Source organism: Halichoeres trimaculatus, unplaced genomic scaffold (genome assembly GCF_033239565.1).
Source record: "Halichoeres trimaculatus isolate MK-OKI-2021-1 unplaced genomic scaffold, fHalTri1.1 fHalTri1_scaffold_14, whole genome shotgun sequence".
Lineage (NCBI taxonomy): Eukaryota > Metazoa > Chordata > Actinopteri > Labriformes > Labridae > Halichoeres > Halichoeres trimaculatus.
Genome location: NW_027437192.1, coordinates 33,895,659 through 33,923,564, shown reverse-complemented (window position 1 = coordinate 33,923,564; position 27,906 = coordinate 33,895,659). Strand labels below are relative to the sequence as shown.

The window sequence follows — 27,906 nt, the reverse complement described above, 5'->3', positions numbered from 1 at the left end:
ACAGGCCTCAACTCTGACAATGTTCAAAGCCCGGCTGAAAACAGTTCTGTTTAGCTTAGCATACGACAACTGAAAGTATTTTATCTGCACTCTCCTCTTTTAATTTAATTAATCATTTTTAATGTTTTATGATGTGATTTTATGCAATGATTTTATTCTGCCTATTGTGATTTTATTTTATGTTAGCTGTAAAGCACTTTGAATTGCCTTGTGTATGAATTGTGCTCTACAAATAAACTTGCCTTGCCTATTTGGTTGGTGCTAATATGGTATACAAGAAGGCACTGTACGCAGTATATAACGTACATTATTCATAACTATGCCTTCAGTTATAACGGGATTTCTACTTCAATCATGAGAGCCCACACAAAAAACATCAGCTTTTGGTGAAACCTGGATTACATTTATTAGACACCTATCCGTAGTTCAAGCCTCATTAACACTAGAACACTGGCCTGGTACCTCCTAAAACAATTTTATGTAATGTAATATATTTGTCTATAACCGCACCAAGGTTTGCCTCTTTGCTCACCCTCTTTTCTACCTGGCTTTCCTAGTTTTTACCACAATGCATGTGTGTTTTGTCTTTGTGTGAGTGTGTTTATTTTGTTGATGACAACTATCCTTTCTTCTTAGCCTTGATTTTCCCTCCCACCTCACAAGACTGGAAAAACATACCGTGTTTCAGGACTCCTTACTGCATCACAGATTGTCCAACTTCACAGTCAAAGTTTCCATGTTTTGTGTGTATTTTTGTTTTTTTGTTGTTACTGTTGTATATTTTTTAGTCACCTCATCACCAATAAAAAAATGTTGAAAACACTGAAATTACCATGCATTTAAATCTTTGTTGTACACATTTTCATGTGAATATTCAGCCCTAAATTACACAAAAATAAATGTTCACAAACAGGCATGTTAAATGAATATTGGTGCAGGAAAGTATAGCAAATACACAAGTTCAGACAATAGTGAGTAAAACAAGAGCAATTTGTTTGTATTCAACAAGCATTTATTGCATAATGTATTCAAAAGGGTGGGAAATTGTTCAAAGTTTTCAAAAGAGCCTGTGCATTTTTTTTCCACGGTCAATGCTCCTAATCAATTTCAAAATACTTTATAAATAGAATAGAATAGAAATACTTTATTTATCCCCGAGGGGAAATTCAGGAGTCACCGCAGCATTTAAGAAAACAAAAGTAAGAAAGAGTATAGAAAGTGCAAAAAGGTCCATAAGAAATTAGATGACGACATCCCGTCCACTGCTCGTCCACCACTCTCCAGCCCAGCCAGTCTCCACCTCCACAGGGTCCAGGACTGAGCCTCCCCAGCAGTCTGTTCAGTCTCTGTCTCCTGGATCCTGTCTGCTCACAGCAGGTGAAGCTCCTCCAATGTGGGGCCGGCGATGTCAGCTCCGTCAGCCACGTCCGTGAACAGCACGATGCCACTGGGTTAGCACGGCTAGCACGTCCATCCCCCGGAGCTAGATCCCACGTTCCCAACAACGATGGATGGAAGGACAGGTCCACGTTGTCACCTCCCAGCTCACATCCGAGAACCAGCACATCGTCCTCACCTCCTCCTCCTCAGCTCGAGGGAAATCATCAAGCCCTACACTAGTTAGCATTGACATGCTACAGGCTGCTAACAGCTAATTTCGCATGTAAACAATGCAGCCATGGTTACATGTAGGATCTCCAGAAAAACACAGGAGAAAAGTAGAAAAAATTTCACTGAAGCCACAAAAAGTTTGGTGTCCGTGACCGACAATGAACCATACAAAGTAATGATCCACTCCAAATACAGAGATTACGAAAAAGAGATGAAAAAAATTACAAGAAACGGACAAAGAAGAGAGAGCTGCTGCAACAGGCAGCTACTTGGGCAGCGCCTAGCAACGGAAAAGTCCTGTCACCAAAAAATGCTGTCCCTCCTTTGATGATCTGTTGCTGCGCTCCCAAAGATTTGGCAGCTTCTGAGGCCTGAGCCACCTTGCTGAGGATGATCTGGGGGTTTGGTTGAGATGATCAATAGAGCTGTGAGCTTCTGTATTCCACTGCAGGGAAAGGGTGTGTGGCTGTCAGAGAAAACTAGGATCCTAGGATTTGTAAAGAAAGCTAAATGGAAGGAGAGATGTGGAGCACAGACATTGAGTTGGATTTGAACAGGTGTAAGACAAGGAAAAAATAAAAGGCATCATTTAAAACTGAAGTAGTAATTATTTATTTCATTTTTAGATTCATACCTTCCAATGGTTGGCTGTGCAGCATTTGGATGCACCAATCGGTCCGAGAAGGGGACCCCCATGTATGGCTTCCCCAAAGACACGGACAGGGGAAAAAAATGGTTGGCCAGAGTGAGCAGATGCAACCTAAACATAATTTTTTTACAACAACAGTAAACTGTGTGCTGGAAGTACTACTGAAGCTACAAATTTGTAGATGGAGTTATATCATATTTTCATCCAATATGATGACACTCAATGACATTGTTGCCTTAGTCAACAGGTAATATCTGGAATATGTAATTCAATTGTACTTTAAAGCAGCTCTGAGCTAACTGTTGTTGTGATTAGTCACAAAATGATTAAAATTGACACAACTCTGCAGGTACATTTTGAGGGAGAGGCACTCAAAAAACAAGAACAGGTCAGCTAAGATTGAGGGCTGATGCCATTCCCACAATATTTGTGCATCGCCCTGAGCCTAAAAGGAGGAGAGTCCCTGTTGTAAGGATGACCACAGAACATCAATATAAAAACATGGTGGCCACACTTGTCTTTTATTTTGAAATTTACAAATCATTTCAGTGTCAAATGACCTCCGACATAACCCCTAATAGTAAAATCATTGAAAAACAGAAATTGACTCAAAAAACATTCCAATGCTTTTAAAAAAAGTCATTTTCTTCGTGTTTCTTTCACATTTCCTTGTGATATGAAACTGACTGACTCTGAGTATCGCTCTTCAATTGTAATTGAACCACGAACGGTGTTCCGTATTAACTGGTGTTGAATTAACTGGTGACAGTCCAGGCAGATGTGAAGTGGGCGTGTCTTTGAAGGACCCCTTTGTTTACTATCCAAACACCTCGCGAATCCATTTTACACAAAAAAATACGCTTTCTGCACCCATTTACTTAGTGGCGAAGTGACTTTACAACATTTGGCCGGACAACGAAAGGTTTTGAAGAACTACAGGCTTATTAGACGGCGGATATATACGTAAGGTAGTATATAGGTAGCTATCTTAAATGCCTGATGAAAATGACAAACTTTGGACTGCGTCAACTTGTGATAGCACCGAAACCCGCATTTTACCGTCACTTCGGCGTATCAACAAACAATTCGCTCATGTTCAACGTATGACGGACTCGGGAGGACTAGAAAATAGTTTCAGAGAAGGAGGATTTTGACGATGTGGAGGAAAATTAATGTTCGGTACATGTTCGTCTTGGGATCAAGCTGATGTGCACATGTGTCTGCATTAAGTGCAAGCACAAGTGTGCATTTCTGTAAGCATGCTGAATTACCTGTGAATATTGTACTGCAATGTGTGTGGTGTTGTTGACGACAAAACGAGTCGTCCTTGTAACCCATAGTAGTACATAAATCCCCGTTAAGATCGCCATAATGCGATGGTCAAATGATAGGCTACTTTGTAAACAGTGCAGCCCTTTAAGAGTTTCATGATCAATGACTCTTTTCTTCTTCTTTTTATTTAACATCAGATCGGGACATGTGGTGTTGAAAGCTGTGTGAATCAAATGCTGAGCTCAATAAATGTTTTAACTGTTTCACATTGGCGTGCTTTCCTTTCATGTGCCCATGCAATCCTGGTAAAATGTGACCTTTTTCTTACTGACCTTGATAAACAGCAGAGTAATTGTGAATGTGATTGAGAAAATACTAATTTATTATAGTTCTGTGACCTTTAAGGTTTGTACATATCCTGAATCCATGACTGGAAGGTCAAATAAACTTCTTCCCAGTGGTTGCACAATTCTTCAGCACACAGACATACCACACTAAAACATCACCAGAACACTCCAAATTATTAGTGACATTTATCAAAATGACCTGCAGTAATATAATGAAAAAGGTTTGCATAGCTTCTCATAGTGGTACACAACTGCACACACCTGCAATGCTGAGCTCATCTGGGAACCTATAAAAGGCACTGCGATCTTCCCACTAATTGCACAGTAGGTTGGAATTGTCAGAGAGCAGAGAGGTTAGAGCGTGAGAGATTAAGATTTAGAGAGTGTTAGGAGTGTGAGAGGTAGTGGTAGTGAGTTAGCATGAGTGAAAGACAGTTTAAGTGAATGAAAGATGTGCTTGGTTGTTTATGGTAGTTTGTGTGATAAAGTTTGGGTGTGCAAGGAAATTGTTTTTTGTTTTTTTTTTCTAGGCAAGTTCTGGGGATTGTGAGTCACTACTTTTGAGTGTATTTCTCACTGGTGTTGTGCATTGTGTGATTTTTTTGTGTTTTAAGGTGAGGGATTGGTGCAGGCAGAGGTAGGTATTGAGTCAGTAGTTAGGAAAAACACAGACAGGTAGGTTTACACAGAATAAGACAGGTAAGACAGGGACAGACAAGATGGATCCCAAAGTGGTTCAGGAACTTGTCATGTTCCTTACAGAAAATTCTTATCCTGAAGGCCTTACAAGTAGGCAGAGATTTAAACTGACAGCACTGACAGGACAGCAGATAAGATCCATGTCTCATTCTTTTGTTTATTCACTAGAATTGAATGAGCTGTTAATGTTTCTGCCAATAACCTGGCTTTTTCTGCTTCTTTCAGATTGAATGTACCACTTGTGGAAAGTGGTACCACACAGTGTGTGTTGGCAGCCCCTCAACAGAGGGGCCATATTTGTGTGATGGATGTAAATTTTAATAAAGTATTCACAATGTCCTCACTGTCTTTGTTTTTCCTGAAGCACTAATTGGTTTTGCAGAGATGTTTGAACTGAAGGTGTATGCTTCACTATTGGGAAGAAGTTTATTTGACCTTCCAGTCATGGATTCAGGATATGTACAAACCTTAAAGGTCACAGAACTATAATAAATTAGTATTTTCTCAATCACATTCACAATTACTCTGCTGTTTATCAAGGTCAGTAAGAAAAAGGTCACATTTTACCAGGATTGCATGGGCACATGAAAGGAAAGCACGCCAATGTGAAACAGTTAAAACAATTATTGAGCTCAGCATTTGATTCACACAGCTTTCAACACCACATGTCCCGATCTGATGTTAAATAAAAAGAAGAAGAAAAGAGTCATTGATCATGAAACTCTTAAAGGGCTGCACTGTTTACAAAGTAGCCTATCATTTGACCATCACATTATGGCGATCTTAACGGGGATTTATGTACTACTATGGGTTACAAGGACGACTCGTTTTGTCGTCAACAACACCACACACATTGCAGTACAATATTCACAGGTAATTCAGCATGCTTACAGAAATGCACACTTGTGCTTGCACTTAATGCAGACACATGTGCACATCAGCTTGATCCCAAGACGAACATGTACCGGACATTAATTTTCCTCCACATCGTCAAAAACCTCCTTCTCTGAAACTATTTTCTAGTCCTCCCGAGTCCGTCATACGTTGAACATGAGCGAATTGTTTGTTGATACGCCGAAGTGACGGTAAAATGCGGGTTTCGGTGCTATCACAAGTTGACACAGTCCAAAGTTTGTCATTTTCATCAGGCATTTAAGATAGCTACCTATATACTACCTTACGTATATATCCGCCGTCTAATAAGCCTGTAGTTCTTCAAAACCTTTCGTTGTCCGGCCAAATGTTGTAAAGTCACTTCGCCACTAAGTAAATGGGTGCAGAAAGCGTATTTTTTTTGTGTAAAATGGATTCGCGAGGTGTTTGGATAGTAAACAAAGGGGTCCTTCAAAGACACGCCCACTTCACATCTGCCTGGACTGTCACCAGTTAATTCAACACCAGTTAATACGGAACAACGGACGATCCGCATCAGGTTTTTGAAGTGTCTGCTTTAAAGATAGAGAAAGTAAACCTATATTTAAAGTACCATGTTGGCACAGATGACTTGACGAGTCTCTAACAAACGTGGTTGAGCCAGCAGCACACGCTGCCCCGTGTCGCCTGCTGTAGCCATCAGATGTGACTCCTGTTTAGGAGCTAGAAGCATCGACATGGTAGCCGAGCACAGGGTCCTTCGTTTTTAACAAACTTACCGTGGTGAACATTCAGCCCTCCGAACCGTCAAACAGGTGAACATCGACCTCCTAAAACCCACGGAGTTGTCAGTGATTGTAGCGCGCGGCCATGTTTGAATCTTCTTCTTCTTTATATCCGGCAGCGTAGACGCGGCAAAGGCGTATTACTGCCCTCCCCTGGTCCCGACTTATTTATTATTATTATTTTTTAACTAGATCTTATCATACACTACCGTTTCATGCAGGGACTGCAGCACTACTTTGGTTGTCATTAGGTGGTTCTCGTTATGGCTGAGTTAAAAAAAAAAAAGATAAAATCTTCACTCCTATCTCTGTCATTCTCACAAAAAGGCGGCGTCCTTCTGTTCTATAACTGCTGCATTCTAGGAGAACATGTTTTCCTGTTTCTGGTTGCCCACACTGACATAATCCTGTGCCATGTTTCCCTATTCTGGACAAGTAATGATTTAGTCCACAATGTCCGATTCTCAATCTACTGATCTTCATGTTTGATTTTGTTTGCCTCCGCTCGCTCTGTGGCTGAGGCATGACGTCAAAACGCCAGCCAGAGGACGCAGAGTGTCGTGAAAAGGGGAGGGTCTTCGAAGAGCTGTTTTTATTTATTTCTTTGTTCATGTGCATAAAACAACAACAAAGGATGGATAACTGAAGAAGAGTGAACATTTGGACGACTGAATGACAGCTCCTGCTCCAGACCAGAGACCGGTACCAGAGCTAGACCAACAGGGGGAGGATGAAGCGGCGCAATGCGGACTGCAGCAAACTCCGACGGCCTTTAAAACGGAACCGAATCACTGAGGGTATATATAGCAGGTACAAAAAAGGGGCTGGAGTGTCTTTTAATGTGAAACAATGGCGCCTCTCTGTATTCCAGCGCTGAACCGCCACCCTGCCCCACATTCATAGCTGTCCCGCTTTGGTTCCGTCCCCAGTGGCGGCTAACATAGTCAGATACAGCTTAAATTAAAGGCCTGTCGAAATGTTACTAGTTTGACATGCTCCTGGCGGTGTGATAACATTCTAATGATTATTAATTCAAATGTTCATAACAGCAATGTGAAATGTGAGGATGAGCGTCTCCCAGACCCGAGTCCCTGATGGGGAGCATTCCGCTCAGTGGAAACTGTCACTCATACACAGGTGACAGGATTTATCTCAACTTTAATATGAGTCTTATTATCGCGCTGGAGTCCGGGGTGTTTCTTTGTTGAGGTCGATTATTTCCAATTCATAAACGTCACATCGAGGACAAAAAAATCCACTCTTATTGTAAAACCCAAATATGACCAAACCGATACACATGAAGTGTCCAGATGTGACTCTTATTATGCCTGCTGTCTTACTTTCCATCTTTTCTCTTAACCCTGCTCTCAAACAAATTTGGATTTCTCTCAGCTATGACCGATTCAACTTTCTATCATTTGGTCACACTTTCCTAAAGCTTTTTTGACACTGAAGTCAAAACCAGACATGTCTAAAGTCAGGTTTAGGAGCCAATTGAGGCTCAAGATCCATTTTTACGAGGCGCCCAGCTTTCAACTGCCAGTTCAATTAGGCACTGATGTTAATCACAAACTTGTGGAACAGCCGTAGGTTTTTCCTTTTTTTATATATACTTGCATCTTGTTATAATGACTTCATATCTCAAAATAATATAGATCGTTTATCGTCATAATGAATTAATGAGTAATGTGTTTGTCGTGAATTCAACCTTCAAGAGCTGCCATGAACAGCTTCCAGACACTGGCTGTAGCTGTAGCCTACTGGTAAGTCACGATTCACGTTAGTTTGTTTACTTGATTGGGTTTGTTTAGGGCAGTGGTTCCCAACCTTTTTTTGGGCTGTGACCCTTTTTACATCACAAGTTTCTGGCGACCCTATAACAAACGATTTTTTTGCTAAAAAAAATGTTTTTGTTCATGTAATAGTTATATATATATATATATATATATATATATATATATATATATATATATATATATGTGTATATATATATATATATATATATATATATATATATATATATATATATATATATAACTATTACATGAACAAAAACATTTTTTTTAGCAAAAAAATCGTTTGTTATAGGGTCGCCAGAAACTTGTGATGTAAAAAGGGTCTATCTTCGGTGTGTTATGTGTGTGATGCACATACGAGCTGCGTGTGTACGCGTCAGCGCTCTCTCTTTAGAACAGGGGAGAGTTCGGGTAGAGGAGACTGACTGAGCCAGTGGAAGAGGAATAATTCAATCCACAATGTCTTACACAGTGCCCGTGATAGATGAAGTATTAAGACATAAACACTCGCACGAGCGCGACCAGATGACATTTTTACTCGCACACGCTGAAAAAATGCTATCAAGCTAGCCACAACTTTGTTCTCGTCTTCTGCAAATACTCTCACCGCTCTCACCACTCTGCTCACTGTTCGGACTTCACGAAGGCTCATGCTTCTCTGTTTTTGTCCCGCCCCCCCAAAAAATCAAATCGTGATTGGTCAATTTTCCTGTCTCTCTCCAAACCAAAACACATAGCCTGGCCTTCGTGAAGTCCTAACCACTTAACGAGCCAGCAAACCGGGCTCCGATAGAGATAACATGTTTCAAGACAGTAACCCTTTCATTACTGAAGTGAACTTTGCAGTACACTTAATTTCAAAACTTACATGATGTATTAAATGTATTTTATTCAACTAAATGAGAATATAAATATTTATATATATAGATATATGATACGTATATATTTTGGTCCAGATTTTTTAAGGCCTTCTCTGAAGGCCTAGAAGTCCCTGAAGGTTCCCCACTGATATATATATATATATATATATATATATATATATATATATATATATATATATATATATAAAACTATTACTAAATACACGCAGTCACGTGATCAGGTGACCAAGATCTGCCAGCTTAGATATTATATACTGCATTTTTTACTACTTAAAAAAAATATTATTATTATAAGAATAATTATTATGAGGGAAAATGTGTGGTGTTTTGATTAGAATGAAATTTATATTCAATCATTAAAAAATATATTCGTATTTTTTCATCTTATTATTATTTTTTTTATCAATTGCTGGAAATTCCAGGCGACTCCATTTGAATTCCAGGTGACCCCATGTGGGGTCGCGACCCCAAGGTTGAAAAAGACTGGTTTAGAGGCTAGTGTCCATCCGGCTGATTCAGCTATGTGATCTACCATTTTCACCTCCCTGGGACACACCTGGACCAGGCAGTGGCAGCTCTTGTAGTCTAAAATCAGGTCAATCACGTAATCAGACTTGAAAACTATCCCATAAAAAATAAGTCTTTCTGATACAATCAAGATAGAAAGATAGATATTTGTCACCAAGAGAAAACAATCTTTGTTACGCTGAGAAAATGTGGTAAGTCATTTTCACAAGATATCAGTTTAAATCAGAGACTATTGAATGTTTTTCTAAAAGGGCCCCCATTTGATTATGTGGGAAAAAAAAAACAAGAACCAGCAGCTCTTACTGACACATTTATTAACCATAACAGTCACATATGAATGCTCTATTTGAAGACAGTATTTCCTTTGGTGATTTCTGTGAAAATCAGTTACTAACTAGCTCCATATACACAAGGGGTCGGAGAAAAAAAAAAGATTTACTGTATAGATTTTTTTGTTTGACAATATCAGAGATTTTTTGTCATTTTTTTTTCAAATACCTTTGGCATTTGAAATGATTCGGTACCAATGCCCAGTACCTGGCAATCAGTATCTGTTCTCAACGGTACCAATTTCCTGTACTTTTGTGAGTGTTTAGGTGTTAATAAATATCAGTTTGTTTAATGATAAAATATCAAAGTTTTTCAATTTAACACATCTATTCTTCAATACAACCTTGTAATGCTGTGCTGATGTCCAGCATTGAAAATCACCTACTCTTACGCTCCCTCGTAGTCAAAAGGATGTGTTTAGGTACCTAAACATGGTACCTTTTGATTTTAAGTGAATCTGTACTCGGTACTAAAGATGGAATTCAGTCGGTACCTATAAAAGTACCTACTGGGGTAGGCTGCCCATCCCTAGTTTTCTGCAGAAAGGGTTGGGGTTAGCAAACTCAGCAAACTCTGTGTCTTCTCCCTTTGAGTGACTGCTGTAAAGTCCCTTTTAGGGACATATCATGGGAAACCATGTTTCTTCAGATGTCACATCTCTTGTTTTAAAGTGTCTCTTCAAACTGTGCTCTTTTCCAACAGTACCTTTCTGTACCTTAAGTTCCTGGTGGTGTGGGTGTTGGTTCTGTTAGCCGACTTTGTGCTGGAGTTCAGATTTGAATACCTTTGGCCCTTCTGGCTTTTCATTCGTAGTGTCTACGACTCCTTCAGATACCAGGGGCTGGTAAGAATTTCTTTCTTTCTTTCTTTCTTTCTTTCTTTCTTTCTTTCTTTCTTTGTACATTGTTTTCTTCTCTTTGTGTTTTGAAGGGTGTGGCTGCATGAGACAGACACAAACACAAACAAATACAAGTGGTATTGTTTTGTTTATTGTTTACAAGAAATAGCAACAAATTCTGACAGGTTCATGTTCAGTTCTCAAAAAAGTTGGTATTATCACCATCAGCAAATAAAAGAGAATGTTTCAAACCTAACAAGAAAAACATCTAACCATCACACCATCAGATGAATATTCAGTGGTCCTGTCATTAGCAGCAGTAGATCTCTAATCCTGGCTGCCATGCACCCCACCAGCCCGTCACTCTTATGAGGCTCATCTTGTCTTATTCTTCTTGAATTACAGCTTTAATTCTTCTCAAGTCTTAAAGCTTTGAAACAGACCTTTAGATAATCCACAAGTTTTCAACAGGGCTCATATCCAGAGATTGAGCTGGCCACTCTAAGACACGGATCTTGTGCTCCTGCAGTTCTCCTGGTCCTGGATGTGGTGAGGGGCTTTATTTGCAGTAACATCCAGTTTGGACCTGGACGGAACAGAGCATGTGCAGAACGGAGCATGTGTGTTTGGAGAGTGGTTCGGTCCTTGTCAGACTTCAATGAGCCGTCACAGACAGGGAGATGACCAATGGCATCAGTTCTCACGAATCCCCAAACCCTGATCCTGCTCCACCACGCTGACTGTGGGTCCTGTGCCTGCTGGAGATAGAGCTTGGCCTGGTCTTCTGTGTCCCCTCACATCAGCAGAAGGAAGAAGAAGCTGGAAACTGGATTCATCTGACCACAGAGTCTTCTGATGGTGGTCTAGTTCTTGTGTGCTTGGGGCTAACCTTTGTCTCTCTTTGATCAGGGGCTTCTTGACAGCCTTGTAGGACCTTAAGCCATTATCTAAAAGTTGGAAACTCTTTTACACATAGATCTTGGTTTGTCTTCCAAGCTGTTGGTTGGTCTGTGTTTCTGCAGAGTGGATCCACCTGCTTAAGATCTGCATCTGCACTCCCTGGATATCTGGAGGCAGCCGTACCCTGGCAGCCTAGAGTCTGTATCTTCAGGCGTGTTTCCTGTGTTAGGTTCCTTGTCTTAGACATTTAAGTCTCTGAGGAATTTTCAGATGTGCTGGCTTTATGTTACCACGAAGCATGGCAGCAAAAACTGTGTCCTTAAGTAAAAAAGACTGAGCTTTATAAGTGGATTACTGGTGCCAAAATGACTCAATACTCAAAATTTCTGATGTTTTTCTGTCTTCTCTTTTCTTTGTTGGGGGAGGTTAATTTCATGTTTGGGCTGTGGCCATACCAAAATAAACTGCAATTGAAGACCTAAGAGTTAGGGATGCACCAAAAATTGACCCAAAAGTGCATTTTCGTTTTTCGTCTGCAAGACTTTTACCCCAGTGCGTGCACACACAGATGAGCATACTCTGTATAGCAGATAGAGAGTCAGGAAAAATAGTGTCCCAATCACAGCAAGCGACATTGAGAAAAATCTTTGCTTTTAAAAAGCTTCCAGGGCCATGTCTGTGAGGACGACTTCATTCTTTGAAGCATGCAGTTGTAATGCCTCAGTAGGCTACACAGACAAAGCCATAAATACAGAGGTACTTATAAATAGCATGATCATTTCTTTTCGGTGTTTCGCTTTTCAGCCTTGATTTCTTTATTTTTGGTTTTTGGTTTTGGCCAAGATTTTTCATATCAGTGCATCCCTATCAAGAGTAATTTGGAATAGAATATTTCACAAGAACATGAGAAAGAGAAACACCATGAATCTCCAACACACAGCAGAGATGTTTATAACCTAAAGCATTTAACACACCTGGATATGTACCAGAAACACTTCTGTTAAATACGATGAGGGTGGTCAGGGTGGGACTGGACTTGGCTAACCAGGCTTTGGGCACTGAAACAGTAAATAAGATGTGATTTGTACCTGTATTTTGCTATGTGTCTAAGTTTGACAGCAGGTTTCCTCAGTTCTGTCAAATTTACTTGATTTTCTTTCTTTTCCTCATTCAGGCATTTTCTGTCTTCTTTGTATGTGTGGCATTTACATCAGACATCATCTGCCTCCTCTTCATCCCTGTCCAGTGGCTTTTCTTCGCTGCCAGCACCTATGTTTGGGTCCAGTATGTCTGGCACACAGGCAAGTCCAAGTTTACTCTGCCTATATAGACCTGCCAGTTTCTAAGCCGTATCTTAGAAAAAACAAGGAATTTCTCAATGAATTCATGTTTGCTGTTATTTCTCCAGGGTGTACCTCACACCTCTCGTTTCTGCTCTCTAATTTGTTACTTTCTCAGAGAGAGGGGTCTGCCTACCTACTGTTTCACTGTGGATCCTGTTTGTGTACATTGAAGCTGCAATACGTTTTAAAGATCTGAAGAACTTTCATGTTGACCTATGTCGACCCTTTGCTGCTCACTGGTACTGTCCCTGTAGACTCCACAGTACATTTACAACAGCAAACACTGTTTCCCTTAAACTATTTAAACACCCTCATACTGTGCTTTTCTTCACCTTTCAGTATCGGCTATCCTGTCGTGACTCTGGGCTTTGGTTTTAAGAGTTATGTTAGCTACAAGATGCGCCTGAGGAAACAGAAGGAAGTGCAGAAGGAGAATGAATTCTACATGCAACTTCTTCAGCAGGCTTTACCACCTGAACAACAGATGCTGCAGAGACAGGAGAGGGAGGCAGAGGAGGGTAAGACTGACACACACAATGCAAATCTCACTGACAAATTTATTTATGCAGTGAAACATAATGGGTTCAATCAGAATGAAATGCAGTAGAAATGGGTTGTGATCATAGACGCGTTATTATGGAACCCACATCAGTTCTAGGTAAACCCCGCCCCAGCTACTCCAAAAGGGCTAGTGATGCAGTCAAACCCCGCCCACGCTGTGAGTGATGCAGCCAAACTCCACCCGTATGTTTTGATAAGGCATCTGATCGACGCTCATACAGACTATAGCAACAGATACATTTGTTAGGTCGTTCATATTTTCTGAAAGGAAATTTTTCACACTGCATGACCACAGCAGAACACACCATCATTCTGAACGTTACGGTGTGTGTGTGTGTGTGTGTGTGTGTGTGTGTGTGTGTGTGTGTGTGTGTGTGTGTGTGTATTAATTATGGCATATGCCTACTGTACATACGTTAAAAATAAATAAATAATAATAATAAAAATAGTCATTTTCCTTCATTTTTTCAGTATTAGTGGTTTTGTGTTTTAAATTGGCCCTTAAAAGGTTGAAATTTTTATTCTAAAGGGAACACTTAGGAGTTTTTGAAAAAATATAAATCTAAAATGTTTTTATAGCTGTCAGATTTAGTAGCTGTTTTTAGCCACTGAGGGACAATGGAGGGAGGTTTCTATTAAATCTGATGCTACATAAAAACTTCAAATGCATCAAAGTCAATTATATTACTAATAATTGATACATTTAAGACTTTAATTCCCTCCAGTTTCTGAGTATGTTTTAAAAATGAGTCATTTTCCTTTTTTTTGTTTTTTAAATAGAGACTTTCTGTTTTAAATTGGCCCTTAAAGGGTTAAAAATTTTATTCTTAGGAAAATATTTACTAGTTTTGATGAGGGCAGGAGTCAATGAGGGGTTAATTAACTTACTAATTAATAAAGAGTTAATTATGAAAAAAATATCAGAAAAAAATAATCAATTTTATTTTTACAGCATTCAGAGTTAGGGACTTCTTTCAGCTACCGAGAGACAATGGAGGATGTTTTTTTTGAGGGTTACAAAAGGGTTAAGAGCAGAAATTGAAGTATCAGTTCTGCATAAGAATGTAGAAATACAACAACCACAATCTGGAGGATATTCAACTTCAGTAAAAGTACAAAGCCAATAAGTATTGGTATTAACTGTGCTTTGGCAAAAAAAATAGAAGGTACTCTTTGTGCAAAATTTCCAATTTTATTTGAAATCATTACATTTTACATTTTATTTTGGGTGCTGTTTGCTCTCCGCAGCTGAGTGTGCAAGGTCATGGGGAGCTATTGCTCGGACCCTCTTTGATGGCTGACTGTACACGTGGTCTGGTCCAGGCATGGTTTGACTGCATCACCAGGGCTGGAGAGCAGCGGGGCGGGGTTTTCCTAGAACTGATGTGGGTTCCATAATAACGCATCATAGACTCTTTTCAAGTCAGAGGAAAATAAGCACCCACAGTTTGTTAAGGCTTTCTAAATTGATCCAACTGCTAATTGACGATGAAATCAATGGATAATTTACTAGTAATTTTTTTGGTTCCTCTACCAAATACAGATTGTTGCAGTTAGTCTAACCCTTGCCTTTATCAATGGAGTTTTCCAGTGTTAAAAAAAATAGTAATGGCCAATAGCTGGATGAAAATAGTTTCTTCTTTATATTATATGCTGTTGTTTGACTGCTATTACTGTATTTTCTAGACTATGAGCTACATGAACAAGGAAAAAAAACATATATAAGTGTCACTGGACTGTAAGGCACATTTGTTTGAAATAATAATGCATTTCATTTATAGCACACTTTACATTCTTGCCAATCTCAAAGTACCTACAGAGTTAAAAGCAGACCATAAAAGCATTGAAAACATATAAAAGCAGTTAAAAAAAACAATTTCAAGCAAACGCTTCATAAAAAAAAGGTAAGTTTTGAGTCCTTTTTTAAAGGTGGTCAAGAGTTGTGGCGCTCTCAGGTGACCTGGGAGGGCATTCCACAGGCTTGGGGCAGTGAAGGAGAAGGCCCGGTCGCCCATGGTGTGAAGTTTGGTTTCTGGAATGAGGAGAAGGTTCTTGTTGGAGGAATGGAGGGTTCGGGTGGCTGGTTTCAATTTGATCAGTTCTTTGAGGTAGGGGGGTACATCGCCATACAGGCACTGGTGTGTAAGGAGGGAGATTTTGTATTCAGTCCGGAAAGTAATGGGGAGCCAGTGGTGTGAGCGGAGGATTGGGGTGATGTGGTCGTATTTCCGTACCCTCATCAGGATCCTTGCAGCACAGTTTTGAATATATTGAAGCCTTTGGAGGCTCCTGCAAGGGATCCCAATGAGAAGGGCATTGCAGTAATCCGGCCTGGAGGAGACAAAGGCGTGGATGAGCTTCTCAGCATCTGGCAGGGTAAGTGTGGAGCAGAGTTTGGAGATAGGGGGGCAGGTCTACTCGCACTGATTAAACAGAAAAAAGTAACGTTATATAACACATAAAGAACACAGAAAGCAGAGGGCTGCTTTAAAAACAATTAAAATGAGGATTAAAATTGATTTATAAATCATTGTTTATCTCAATCAAAGCTGCAGAGGTTGGGAGTTCACGCCATGCCCAGAGATAAGAAACCTCCTGGGTGCTTCCCAGCAGCTGAACGCTTTGTTATCCTAGTGAAGCACCCTGCTTCTTCTCCTCCAAGCAGATAAAGCACTGGGTTAGATCACTGTTTCAAAGAATGCACCAGAAGTGCCTTTAAAGAGTCCCATTGTCACAGAGACTGACTCCACATCAGCATAAGTGCTCCTGAGTCCACCCAGCACTGTGCTCTCTTTCTTCTGTCTTCTTCATTGCACTTTCCTTTACACCATGATGTTTCCATTCAGGAAAAAGACAAGTATGATGTCCGATTGGACCACATGCCATCACAACCATGGCTCAGGAGTTACTTATTTACATTTTTCAAGAATAAATGTAAGAGAGATGACACGTTTGAGTTTTTTATTGGTCCTATATGTAAAACTGTGACTAAAAAGATTCCTTGTCCCAGGGGAGTGTAACTTAAACAATCATAACAATTCAGAGTCACAGCAGCAACACAAGAAAGCACATAGTGCAATATATTAAATCATATATAAATGGAATAGTATAACAAGTGTTAGCTAGAAAAAAGAAGTTGATCAGAGATGACAGCTTGTCCATCATTCTCCAGTCTGTCAGCCTCCACCTCCACAGGGTCCAGGACTGAGCCGGACTTCTTCAGCAGTCTGTTCAGTCTCTGTCTGTTCTCCCTAGCTCACGGGGAACATTGGATCTAACACCATTTAGCATCGTTATGCTACTGACCAACCAATCACTCACAATTTAGTAACCAATTTTAGTAGTTTTATCAGAGTTTAATTGACTGAAACAAAACATGTTGAAAAGTTTCATTTTCTGTACCAAGGCTTTAACTCAACCAGTGTCTGACTTTGCTCTGGTTTTTTGGAGGTTGGTAAACTCTGTCTCTTAGATCTATGTCCTCTGACTCTGCCCACCTCCTTCTTTATCAGCAGCTCTGGCTAAAGGACTCTCAGAGGCAGAACCCCCAGTGATATCCCAAAACGGAGCACCTCTGGGGAAGAAAAGCACCTGTGTCCCTTTGCCGGAGCTGGAGTACCAAGAGAAAGCGAAGGACAGTCTTGTGAAAGACCGTGAAGGAAAAAAACAGAGCACTACTGGAATCAATAACAACAGTATTATACATACACTGCACTCTAAACTCCAGGAGACAGAGTTTATAGAGAACTATGTGGGGACAAAGAGACTAAACAATGACTTGGCAGTAGAAAACACACACACAGATACTAATTTTCATTCTACCTGTAAGGATGAAATAGGGGGGCCTGGGAAGAACTACAAAAACAACAGTGGGAGTGTGGGCAACATGTCCAACTTGTCTCCACGGAACCACTGTTCGTCAAACGGCAGCGTGCCGTCTGTTTCTTTAAGCAGCAAGAACGAGAAGAAACAGAAGGGGACAGGGAAAGGGCAGAAGGACCCTGCAGAGAACTACATCCCCAACAATCAGCTGTGCAAATCAGATACTTTAATACGGTAAGACAGACTCTGCTGTCTTTTCTCTTTGTGGGAAGGTTTTCATAGATTCATCTTCTGATAAAATTGTAGGCCATGTTCTCTAACTTTATTTTGTCTTCTTTCTTTCTGCTTCTGTTCTGTGTTTAAGTCTTGAGCAGGATGTGAAGCGTCTGAAGGCAGATTTACAGGCTAACAGGCAGCTGGAGTCAGAGCTGCGGAGTCAGCTGTCTTCTCTGAGCAGTCAGGATCGCAGCCTTCGCTCTGAGCTGGGCCAGCTCCGTCAGGACAACGAGCTGCTACAAAACAAGTGGGTACATAACATCAAAAACCACTGCATTCACTGACTTATCAAGGTTTCTATGCAGATTTACATCCTGTTTATAGCTGAAAGTGTGGTCTGATAGTCTTTGTACAGCAGGAATCACAGCACAAAGCACAGATTTTACAGTAACTCTGGATTTCTTTTTGTCTGCCTGTTCATTTAGATGTAACCTTCTTCATGGTGGGACTGATCCCCAAACCCTGAACACTGAAATCAAAAACCTAAATCCCTTACCCTAAACCATGAGCCCTTAAGCTTAAACCCAAAACTCTAAATCCCTAATCTTAAACTATGAGCCCTGAATCCAAAGTCCTTAACCCTGAACAGACCTAAATGATGTCACCTGGAAAGTGACTGAACGCAGGAGCTGACATCAGCTTACATGGGTGTAGGAATGTGACAGCACTTCAACACCTTCCACATAACCTGCATGTCTGCATATAACTCATTTTAGAACATTGCACCCAAGGTTATAATAGTTAACTAAAATGAAACCAAAAAGGAAAACAAAAATTTAAAATACATTGCAGTTAACTCAAACCAATAAAAAGTAGAAAAGAAAACAAAAACGATAAGTAAACTAAAACTGTAACTTGTGTTCACAAAACTAACTGAAACTAACCAAAATTATGGACAAAATGTCCTTAGTTATCATTTTTGACATTAATAGCCTTTAGGATTTAAAGTAATCCGACACATTTTCCCCACCAATTTTACAACAGTTTTCGGCAGTTGTCAGTACATCGCTATGATGGTGCCGTACGGTACTGAGACGTGCTTGTTTCCTGCACTGACTGGCTGTGTGCTGTGCTGTGATGAAACGGAGCAATGAATCAGAGCATCTGTAATAATTTCATCTGAGTCTAACTTTTAATTGTATTTGAGTCTGTCTTTATTGTTACAGAGTGCAAGTTTCTAATTATTAAAGCTCATATTATATTGTTTTATACAATTTATGTTTATATTGTGTTATGTAATTTATGTTTATATTTTTTATATGAAGTCTATATTATTTTCTTGTGTTTAAGGCAGCAGCCAACAGTTCAGTATCAGCATTGACTGAGCAGTGAGCACTATGTTTGACTTAAAAATAAACAGTATGACAAAATATTTACTCTGACCTTTTTGAATCCTGCACCTGGCAAATGAGGTGTGAAAAAACTAAAACTAAACTGGAACTAAACTAAAACTAAGCCTTGTTGGAAAAATCAAAACTAAATAAAAAGTAGAATGCCCGCTCTAAAACTAATTAAAACTTAACTGTAATGGAAAAAAAAATGTCAAAACTAACTGGTACTAAACTTTAATGAAAAAAACAATGTCAAAATTAACTAAAACTGAACTGTTATGAGAAAAACAATGTCAAAACTAACTAAAACTAAACTATAATGACAAATCCAAAACTATTATAACCTTGATTGCACCTAGAACTGTTCAAAACCTAAATATCCCAATAAAAAAGGTAATTGAAACATCAACACTTCTAAAAACCTCTCAGGTTTAGATAAGGTGAGGTGGTTTTTCAGAAGTTTCAACATTGAAGTTTAGCTCTAGGTTCAATGGAAACACCTTTTTCTCAAAAACACATCACTGGACGTGAGTAACAGACGCACCCCCTCACCTCCTCATCCACCGTCCTCTCTCAGAAGTCCCTGGGAGTCCACATATATGGACTCTGGCAGTCATATTGTAACAGCTCTGCTGTTAGCTCTGTGTTCAGAGCAGATGGTGGTGTTTCTGAGCGCCAGTGAAGGCATCAGGAAGAGAGAGCAGTATGAGGGAGGGGTGGGGGTGGGGATGCAGGTGTGTGTGTGTGTGTGTGTGTGTGTGTGTGTGTGTGTGTGTGTGTGTGTGTGTGTGTGTGTGTGTGTGTGTGTGTGTGTGTGAGAATAAGAGAGTAGGCAAGCTGGAGATGATGATTTTTGGTCTGTGCGCGGGGTGAGATTTTACTCAAGTTGTGCTCAGTTCTAATGGAAACACATGCAAGGAGCAGGTGTACTTTGTGGAAACTTCAGAAACTTCATTTTGATTCAGGGACAAAGTGTGAAGGACACGCAACCAGTGAAAATCAATCTTCCTGGAATAGCAAGGAAAGATGGATGTCCCTGCCAAAGAGCTGTGTTTGGATGATATTAATAAGAAAAGCATTCCCCTGCCTCTGGGTAATCTGAGGGGTCTGTTCCCTGAAGTGATGTCAAACTGAGGGACATCATTCACATCATATCAGTGACTTGCATTACGTAAACCTGATCAGGGCACTGCAGGTAGAGAAATCTGTGTGGGTTGATTCACATAAAGAGAGGTGCTTGATGCTCAGGGATAAATTAAGCACTAATATACTATGTATCCTCTCACATCATATTCCAGGCTCCACAGCGCCATCCAGGCCAAGCAGAAGGACAAGCAGACCATTTCCCAGCTGGAGAAGAGGTTAAAGGCTGAGCAGGAGGCACGGGCCCTGGCTGAGAAACAGCTGGCTGAAGAGAGGAAGAGGAAGAAGATGGAGGAGGCCACAGCAGCCAGAGCCATAGCGTTAGCTGCTGCCACCAGGTACTGAGCAGACAGGTGTCTGCAGCCCAGCTTTCAGACGCTAACTCTGAAAAAAAGAAACACCATTAGAAACTAGCAGGAATCAGAGAGATGATAGTGTTCCTGTTATCAGTTAGAAGTGGTGTAAAGTCACAATCATGTTTGTCTGATTACACTGTGTTAGAAAAAAAATTCTTACAAAAAAAGTTTTTTTGTTAAGTTGTCAGTTTTTTCAATTGAATTAAGACCATTTGCACCGCTGAATCCAAAAATGACATCCATTTTTCTTAATCAGGTCAGGTTTATGCTTATTTGATTTTGAAAATAAGATCTTCTGACTAAAGTGATTACAGTGATTTCTCATCCGAAAAAGGGTTTTGGGGAAAAAAAAATTGTAACAGACTGTATTAGTTAAACATTACAAACTTCAACTGTTTTTAAATTGAATGGTAGACATTGATAAGGTAAGGACATGGTAATTGACCGTTATGTTGTCATTGTGCTTAATTTAGGGCATAAACTTCCGTTTCTTCAAACCCCTTGAATGCTCAGCAGCAGGGATGTCTCTCTTCAGAGTTAGCAGTAATCAGTCAACATGACTGCATCCCTGATACCAGGTCTCCAGCTCCTTTATGTCCTGATTGAATCTCTCTCCCTGCTCTTCACTGATTGATCTCAGATTCCCAGGAAACCAATCCATGTGTGAGAATAAGTCATGCATTTTGATGCTCATGTTGCATCCAGGGTTTCTGAAAGCAGTCAGCATATTAGTGAAGAGTTCTACATAGTTCCTGGCCTTGTTGTTGCCAAGACAGTTCTTCATGACCAGAATAAAAGCCTTTAATGCTTCCAGTTCCACTTGGTTTGTGAAGTTTTCAAAATTAGGATCTCTGATGAGCTGATAGATTTGTGGACCATAAAGGATGCCAGCTTTCAACTTCTCTGAGGTTAATCCTGGAAGCGCATGGTACCAGTAAGTGCAGCAGCCACCATCCTTGTCTGGAGCTTTGGTGAACTGTTTAATCAAGTCGAGCTTTATGTGCAGCAGTGGGAAGAATATCTTGTCTCTGTTAAAACCAAAATAAGCATGGTAAGCACGAAACGTGTGACTAGATTCCTGTTAGGAACAGTGGTGTGTTCACCGCAGATGTAGCAGAGTATGTCAGGCTTTTTTATGCAAAATCTCTTAGTCAAAGCCATTTCATTCACTTGTAATATAAAAAAATAGTCATAAGCTGGCACATGCAAAATCTTCAGAATCAGTTCATTGCAAGAAATATAAAAGAATTTTGCACCATGTGATGTGAAAATACCCGTACATATAAACAAAAATGGCAAAAAAAAATCTTAGTTCAGACAGTTGACCTTATTGAATAAAACCAAAGTGATTTTTGGATTCAGCACATCAAAATAATGTTAAATCAGCTTAAAAAACGTAAACAATAAATTTGGTGTCGACCAGTGTTATTTAAGCTATGTCCAAGAAGCTGAATGGAGAGCGCTTTCAGGAAGAACATGCTTGGCTGTTGCTACAGTTAAACACTGTAACTAATAAATCTTACCTCTGTTACTACACATGGTCAGCATTTATTTACAACGCTGACTCTGAGGGGGGATAAGGAGGAGGTGGTGGAGCTCATTGAGGAACACACTAAGCAGGAGAGGTCAGGAGATGAGTTGTGGAGCTCCTGTGTGAAAGCATGGACTTTTTTTTTTTTTGTAGAGTTGAGTCGACGGACTCTCTGCGTGGACGTATCAGAGAGCTGGAGACAGAGTGTAAGAAGCTCTGCATGGACATGAAGCTTAAAGAGGAGCAGATAAGGGATCTGGAGGGTAAATGTCAGGTGAGAGACCAGAGCACAGCTCATTATGTACTAAAGACACACTCATCATGTAAATGCTCTCAGTGTTAGCAGAAGCTACAAACCTGCTGATTGTTCAACACTTTCATTTCTAATGTGGATTTTCTTTTGGTGCCTTACCACATGCAGGAACTGAGGAAGTACAAAGACAATGAGAAGGACACGGAGGTCCTGATGTCAGCACTATCAGCAATGCAGGAGAAGACCCAGCACCTGGAGAACAGCCTGAGTGCTGAGACCAGAATCAAGCTAGACCTCTTCTCAGCACTAGGGGATGCCAAGAGACAGCTGGAAATAGCACAAGGTATCACTATCTGTACTTTCCTGAAAAACAGAACCAGCCTTTAAACTGACCAGACTCACTGTTAGTTCCAGACTAAGCAGGAACACAGGAGCTTGTCAGTAGGGGTCGCTGTAGGCACGTGATCTGGCTACCTGTGCATTTACCACTTCTGAGCAGATCCAGCAGCTAACATTGCTAACAGCAGTTGTAAATAACCTGTTTCTGGTGCTGGTAATGTGTGTTTGCAAACAGGGCCAGGAGTTGAGATGAGATCACCTGGAAACTTGTCTCTAAAGGGTCTTTGCTGGTTCCATCTCTTCCAGGTCAGATCCATCAGCGGGAGCAGGAGGTGGCAGAGCTGAAGCAGAAAATTGCAGAGGTTATGGCGGTGATGCCAAGCCTGTCATACTCATCAGACAGCAGAAACCACAGCCCTGTCACCCCACACTACTCCTCCAAGTTCATGGACAACAGTCCCTCATCCTTGGACCCAAATGCCTCAGTCTACCAGCCCCTCAAGAAATGACCCCTGCAGTCTTTTTTTAAGAGAACACTTATTGGAATGGGCTCAGATCCAGATGGGGTTATTTTCGGCGTTCAGCGGTCTCTGACAGTTCTTGCACTCTTCAGTCAACGCACTGCATAGTGACACATACATACAAACCACCCAAACAGCCCCCCACGCCCTTATTTGGCCTGTTTTATTGCCTGTGGGATTTTCATTAAATGATCCTCTGAGAAGAGTGCCGGACTTGGCCCTACAGCATGATTTTGAGCTGGTCTAAAGGTGGAAATGCTGAAGGCCCATCATGCATTGCTGTATGCCAGTGTATTTTTGGTGTCAGAGATATGAGGTACAGTTCTTTGAGAGTAATATGAATGTAAATCTATTCTCGTTTTGGCATTTTCATTATCTGAAGTCAGTGTACTCGTTTGGTAATGCTTCTGATTATTTATGAACAGTTCCTCCTAAAGCCCATTCATCAGGTGAACATTTTCAACAGAAAAATGGTCACCTGGAGAAACAGACCAGATCAAGCAGTTTTAACCTAAAATAAGTGGTTCAGCTGTTTGGCCTGGGTTTCTCTTCACCTTTAATTCCTTTGTTTGTCTAGACCCAAGAAGAGCTTGTCAGGCCATGGTACCCCTTGTTTCTCATTGTGTTAAGGTAAAACGTCTTTGCAGTTATTTGCAGACTAAAGCCCTGTTTCCTCCAATTGGTTCAGTTGGGTTCGGCTCGGTACAGCATGTATTTTGTGACGTTTCCTTTGACTAAAACTGACAGATCCCCAAATCACCGACCTGTACCACCCAGCTTTTGTTTTTGGAATAATAAACAAAACTTAACCCTGCAGTGTTTAAACCTCCAGTTGACTTCCTGTAGAGAGCTTTCTGCTGGTTTGAAAAATAGTGTTACGAAACAGTGTGGAAACAAAACTGTCATAATTTTCTTCTTCGTTGGATTTAATAGCAGGGTACACTGTTTCACGCTGCTATGCCACCACACTATTATGTAGCTGATGCAGCTATTAGCATCCAGCTTACACGCTGCCAAACAAGGAGGGCACGGTTGGCTGTAGAAACCTAAACAGGATCATGTTTTACTGATTCAACCCATACCAAACTGTACTGATCCAAACCAGACCACTTGGTGGAAACAAGACTTAGGTGTCCGGTAATGGTCAAATTGGCTCATTTTCCCAAGACTTAGTAAAATGTTGACAGGAAGAAAGATATTTGTGAACAAAAAACTGAAGGTCGGTTTTTTAAGCCTTCTCTTCTCACCTTGCCTTGCAGGGACAAAGGAAACAACAACTTTTTATCAGACCAGAGATCTAAAAGCTTTGTTGCACTCGTGTTTTATTTAAGTTTGCACACATTCAAGCTTTGTTTTCAAAGGCTTACTGATAAAATCCAACTTCCAACCAGTTTGTCCTAGTCTGACCAGCTCTGGGGGAAAACGTGACACTGGACGTGGTTTGTGTCAGTTCATTGCTCCACAGTCTTAGGCCGTTTTCAAATTTGCATACTATACTAGCAGTGCCTACTGATTCGACCAAAATGTAGTATGCAGTATGCAGTATGCAAACAAATGTCAGAGTTGTAGTATAAGAAAAACGCCCGGATGACGTACTGAATCGAGAAAAATCCACAGTATGCATCGGACCGGTCTGCTTCGCCTACTGTTACCCACAATGCAACGCGCCTGGTCTCATATCAGAAGTGAAAATGGCAGAGAGCGGAGCAACAACAACCGGAGTAGCAGAGGAATATAAATGTAAGAGCCATTTCTTTTTTATCTTTAAATCCTCATCATCTCCACCACTGAAAGTTAATATAAAATGCTCTCTCTGGCAATATATTTTCAGATAAGTTACTCGTGGTTTGTTTATTTTGTACATTTTAAATAAAGTTTTTTTGGGAAAAAAAGTCAGCCATAGCCAACTTCCGTTTTCTGCTAACTGAAGACCAGCGTTGCATACTACAAAAATTAACCCAACTGAACAGTCATACTACATACTGCTTATGAAAGTAGTATGTAGTAGGCAGTGCCTACTACATACTACTTTCATAAGCAGTATGTAGTAGGCAAATTCGAAAACAGCCAAAGTCTGCCAAACACCATCACTGATTGTCCACCATCATGCTCTGTGGCTGGCATTTTGCTGTTTACATTAATGTACATGAACTCACTGAGGAATGTTCTCTTCTTTTATTCTGTATCAGTGGAAGTGCCAAGAGTTGGTTACATCCTCACTCCTTCTGTTGTAGCTAACATTAATAACCAGAACACATCAGGCTGTGAAGCAGCAGCTGGATGGAGGGACTCATCTTTTACTCTTTTATTTATCTGTTTGGGTTTTCTCAGAGGCGGGCACTGAGTATTTGTGATCAAACTCAGCTGTTTTGCCCTTAGCCTGGGAAGGACTCTGTGTGCTGTTTTGGGAAAGGTTTCCCCTGAACTATATGATCATGTTGTGCTGTCATGTTGACTTTCTGAAAAAGTACTTTTTGTGAATTGCTCTTGTGTTGTGACCTCAGTTTTCAAGTTGCTTTTATAAGTTTGTGCAAAGTAAAGGGAGGGTTGAAACACTCTGTTTGAAATTTTTATTATTATTATTATCATTATCATTATCATTTATAAAACAGCCAAAAAACAGGTGTGCGCTCATATCCATACACAGATTGGTATTTATGAATCCAAACATGGACGGAGGATACGCTTTGAGTTCATTTACGCAGGTTTAGTTTCTGAGGGAAGCGCTGTTTTAGAATTATTAGATCATCTGGGTGCAGAGCATTTTCAGACAGACTAACAGAGGTTCACTGATTCATATTTAGAGAGTTAAATTAGATCAATCAATCAATCAATCAATCAATCAATCAATCAATCAACCAATCAATCTTTATTTGTATAGCGCTAAATCACAACAAATGTTATCTCAAGACACTTTACAAAAACATTTACGGGTCTAGACCGGTAAATGTTGATAAAATTTTATTAGCAGAAACCCAACATCAAGACAAGATAAGGAGTCTTATCTTATCTTAATCAACCATGCGTACAGAGCTCTGCAGCATTTAGCAAGTTACAATGGCAAGATTAGATATGACACCAAGAATGTTCCTAAGATTTCACTCTTCGTCTACCAATCTGTAAAAAAGTGACTGAGTGACCGATCTAAAGTCCTGCATAGTGACTGTGATACCTGTGTCTGGCATGATGCAGGATGGTCTGTCCCTCTGTCCTTCACACAGAGCTCTACTCAATTCCCAGTCTGTGACAGGTTCAGGTTCAGACTGAAGGCTGACTGCAGCTTCTTTTCAGCGCTGTTTTTTCCATCTTTCCACGTTTCTGGACCGGAATGAAAATCATTTTGTGGCTGTGGCCTTCAAAGTTTAAAAGACATGTGGAATTTTACCAGCCATGGTCTCAGATTCCTCATATGTTCGTCCTGATGGGAGGCCACTCATGCCAAACTCAGCCTTAAATTAATAAAACTGCAGAAAAAACATGGTGGATCTGGGGAGGCCCAATCTGAGCAGCTGTCTCAGAGCTTTTTTATTACAATTCGACTGATAAGAGGAAGTCACTGCTTGCTGCAGGGACTGGTCACAGTTTAAAACCTTGGAACTGTTTCCAGATATCTTCCAAAAACATTTTTTCTAAAATCTTTAAGAAAAAAACAAAGACTAAAATACAAGAAATCTTCCATAATCTGTTAACACAACTCCACAGGTGTGTTCCTAATTAGTAACTGTAAAGGCTATTATTATGAATTTAAACAGTTTTCAATTAATCTTCACAATAAAAAGCAAGTCTAACCAGTAGAATCTGCTCTAGTAATAGAAGATATGCTAGTCAGAAACTCACAAGGTCCCTTAGTCAGAGAATCAAAGGGCCACTTGGTCAGAAAACCAGAAGGCCCTTTAGTCAGAAAGTCAAAAGGTCCCTTTGTCAGAAAATCAAGAGGCTCTTTAATCAGAGAATCAAAAGCCCCCTAAGTCAGAAAGTCAAAATGTCCACTAGTCAGAAAATCAAAAGGCTCTTAAGTCAAAAAATCAGAAGGCTCCTGAGTCAGAAAATCAGAGGGCCCTTTAGTCAAAAAAAAATCAGAAGGCTCCTGAGTCAGAAAATCAGAGGGCCCTTTAGTCAAAAAAAAAAATCAGAAGGCTTCTGAGTCAGAAAATCAGAGGGCCCTTTAGTCAAAAAAAATCAGAAGGCTCCTGTGTCAGAAAATCAGAAAGCCCTTTAGTCAAAAAAAATCAGAAGGCTCCTGAGTCAGAAAATCAGAAAGCCCCTTAGTTATGGTGTAAGGAAGCTGTCAAAAAAGACGTATGCGTAATTAATGATTCGTATTTTTAATTAAAAAAAATTCTGTGTCAATAAAGTTATTCCACACAAAAATCTGCTGTCATCTACGTAAGTCTGTGAAACTGGGTTCAGGTTACAGTTGTTTTTATACGAGTGCAAAGTCTTATGAATACAACTCTACTCTACGACTACGAATTCTTCCCTACGAAAAGAATCCAAGCCTACTAGTGTGTCCCAAATCGCATACTTCCATACTGTGTACTCAAAATTTTCAAATTGAGTGTACTAAGCATACTACATACTCACTGGCTTAGTGCGCAAATTTTGAGGGTGTAGTGCTGTCCCAAATCGCATACTGCCGAGCGCCGTACTTACCGGGAATGATGACATGATGTCGACCTCTTCTTCTTCTACGTCTAATTGTGACCAGCTTCCAGCGCGTTTCCCCCAAACACCGCCACTATTTGCCAGCGAATTTTCAAAGCCTTTTCAGTAGTATATTAAACACAGCTAATAACACGATCAGCGGTGTAGAGTTTATTAATGGGGGTTGGTGCAGCTGACTGAAGCTACCAAGAGAGCTACCGGGGCGCTGTGGCAGTTAAAATACATCCACAAATTAAATGTCTGAGTGGTGCTTCTG

At 40.3% G+C, this 27,906-nt stretch overlaps 1 protein-coding gene and 1 long non-coding RNA gene across 5 annotated transcripts; one reads left to right on the top strand and one right to left on the bottom strand.

Annotated features, from left to right (window-relative positions):
* Positions 1-1,023: 1,023 nt before the first annotated feature.
* Positions 1,024-6,772, bottom strand: LOC141803388 (uncharacterized). Of its 2 annotated transcripts, none has more exons than XR_012599557.1 (3): positions 6,231-6,772; positions 2,246-2,371; positions 1,024-2,117 (listed from the first exon to the last, which is right to left on the bottom strand). It is a non-coding gene; the product is annotated as an uncharacterized LOC141803388 (long non-coding RNA). The 2 variants fall into 2 exon arrangements; XR_012599558.1 differs by having other exon boundaries at positions 2,246-2,313; positions 6,231-6,771.
* Positions 6,772-27,265, top strand: LOC141803367 (macoilin-1-like). Of its 3 annotated transcripts, XR_012599555.1 has the most exons (12): positions 6,772-7,046; positions 10,474-10,615; positions 12,684-12,810; positions 12,968-13,091; positions 13,192-13,370; positions 16,926-17,469; positions 17,600-17,758; positions 20,141-20,323; positions 22,026-22,146; positions 22,294-22,468; positions 22,771-24,993; positions 25,037-27,265. XR_012599555.1 is itself a non-coding variant. In XM_074687344.1 (11 exons), exons 1-11 carry the CDS (start codon positions 6,967-6,969, stop codon positions 22,971-22,973), a joined length of 2,037 nt encoding a protein of 678 aa, XP_074543445.1. In that variant the 5' UTR covers positions 6,772-6,966; the 3' UTR covers positions 22,974-27,265. The 3 variants fall into 3 exon arrangements, 2 of the variants coding, with proteins under 2 accessions (XP_074543445.1, XP_074543446.1); XM_074687344.1 differs by having other exon boundaries at positions 22,771-27,265; XM_074687345.1 differs by having other exon boundaries at positions 6,773-7,046; positions 16,929-17,469; positions 22,771-27,265.
* Positions 27,266-27,906: the final 641 nt, after the last annotated feature.

Bases quoted from the DNA above. Each gene is read 5' to 3' on its own strand.
- LOC141803367 (XM_074687344.1), top strand. From the start codon at position 6,967: ATGAAGCGGCGCAATGCGGACTGCAGCAAACTCCGACGGCCTTTAAAA. The intron at 7,047-10,473 runs GTACAAAAAAGG...CTTTTCCAACAG, and splicing joins ACTGAGGGTATATATAGCAG to TACCTTTCTGTACCTTAAGT. The intron at 13,092-13,191 runs GTACTGTCCCTG...TTCACCTTTCAG, and splicing joins CGACCCTTTGCTGCTCACTG to TATCGGCTATCCTGTCGTGA.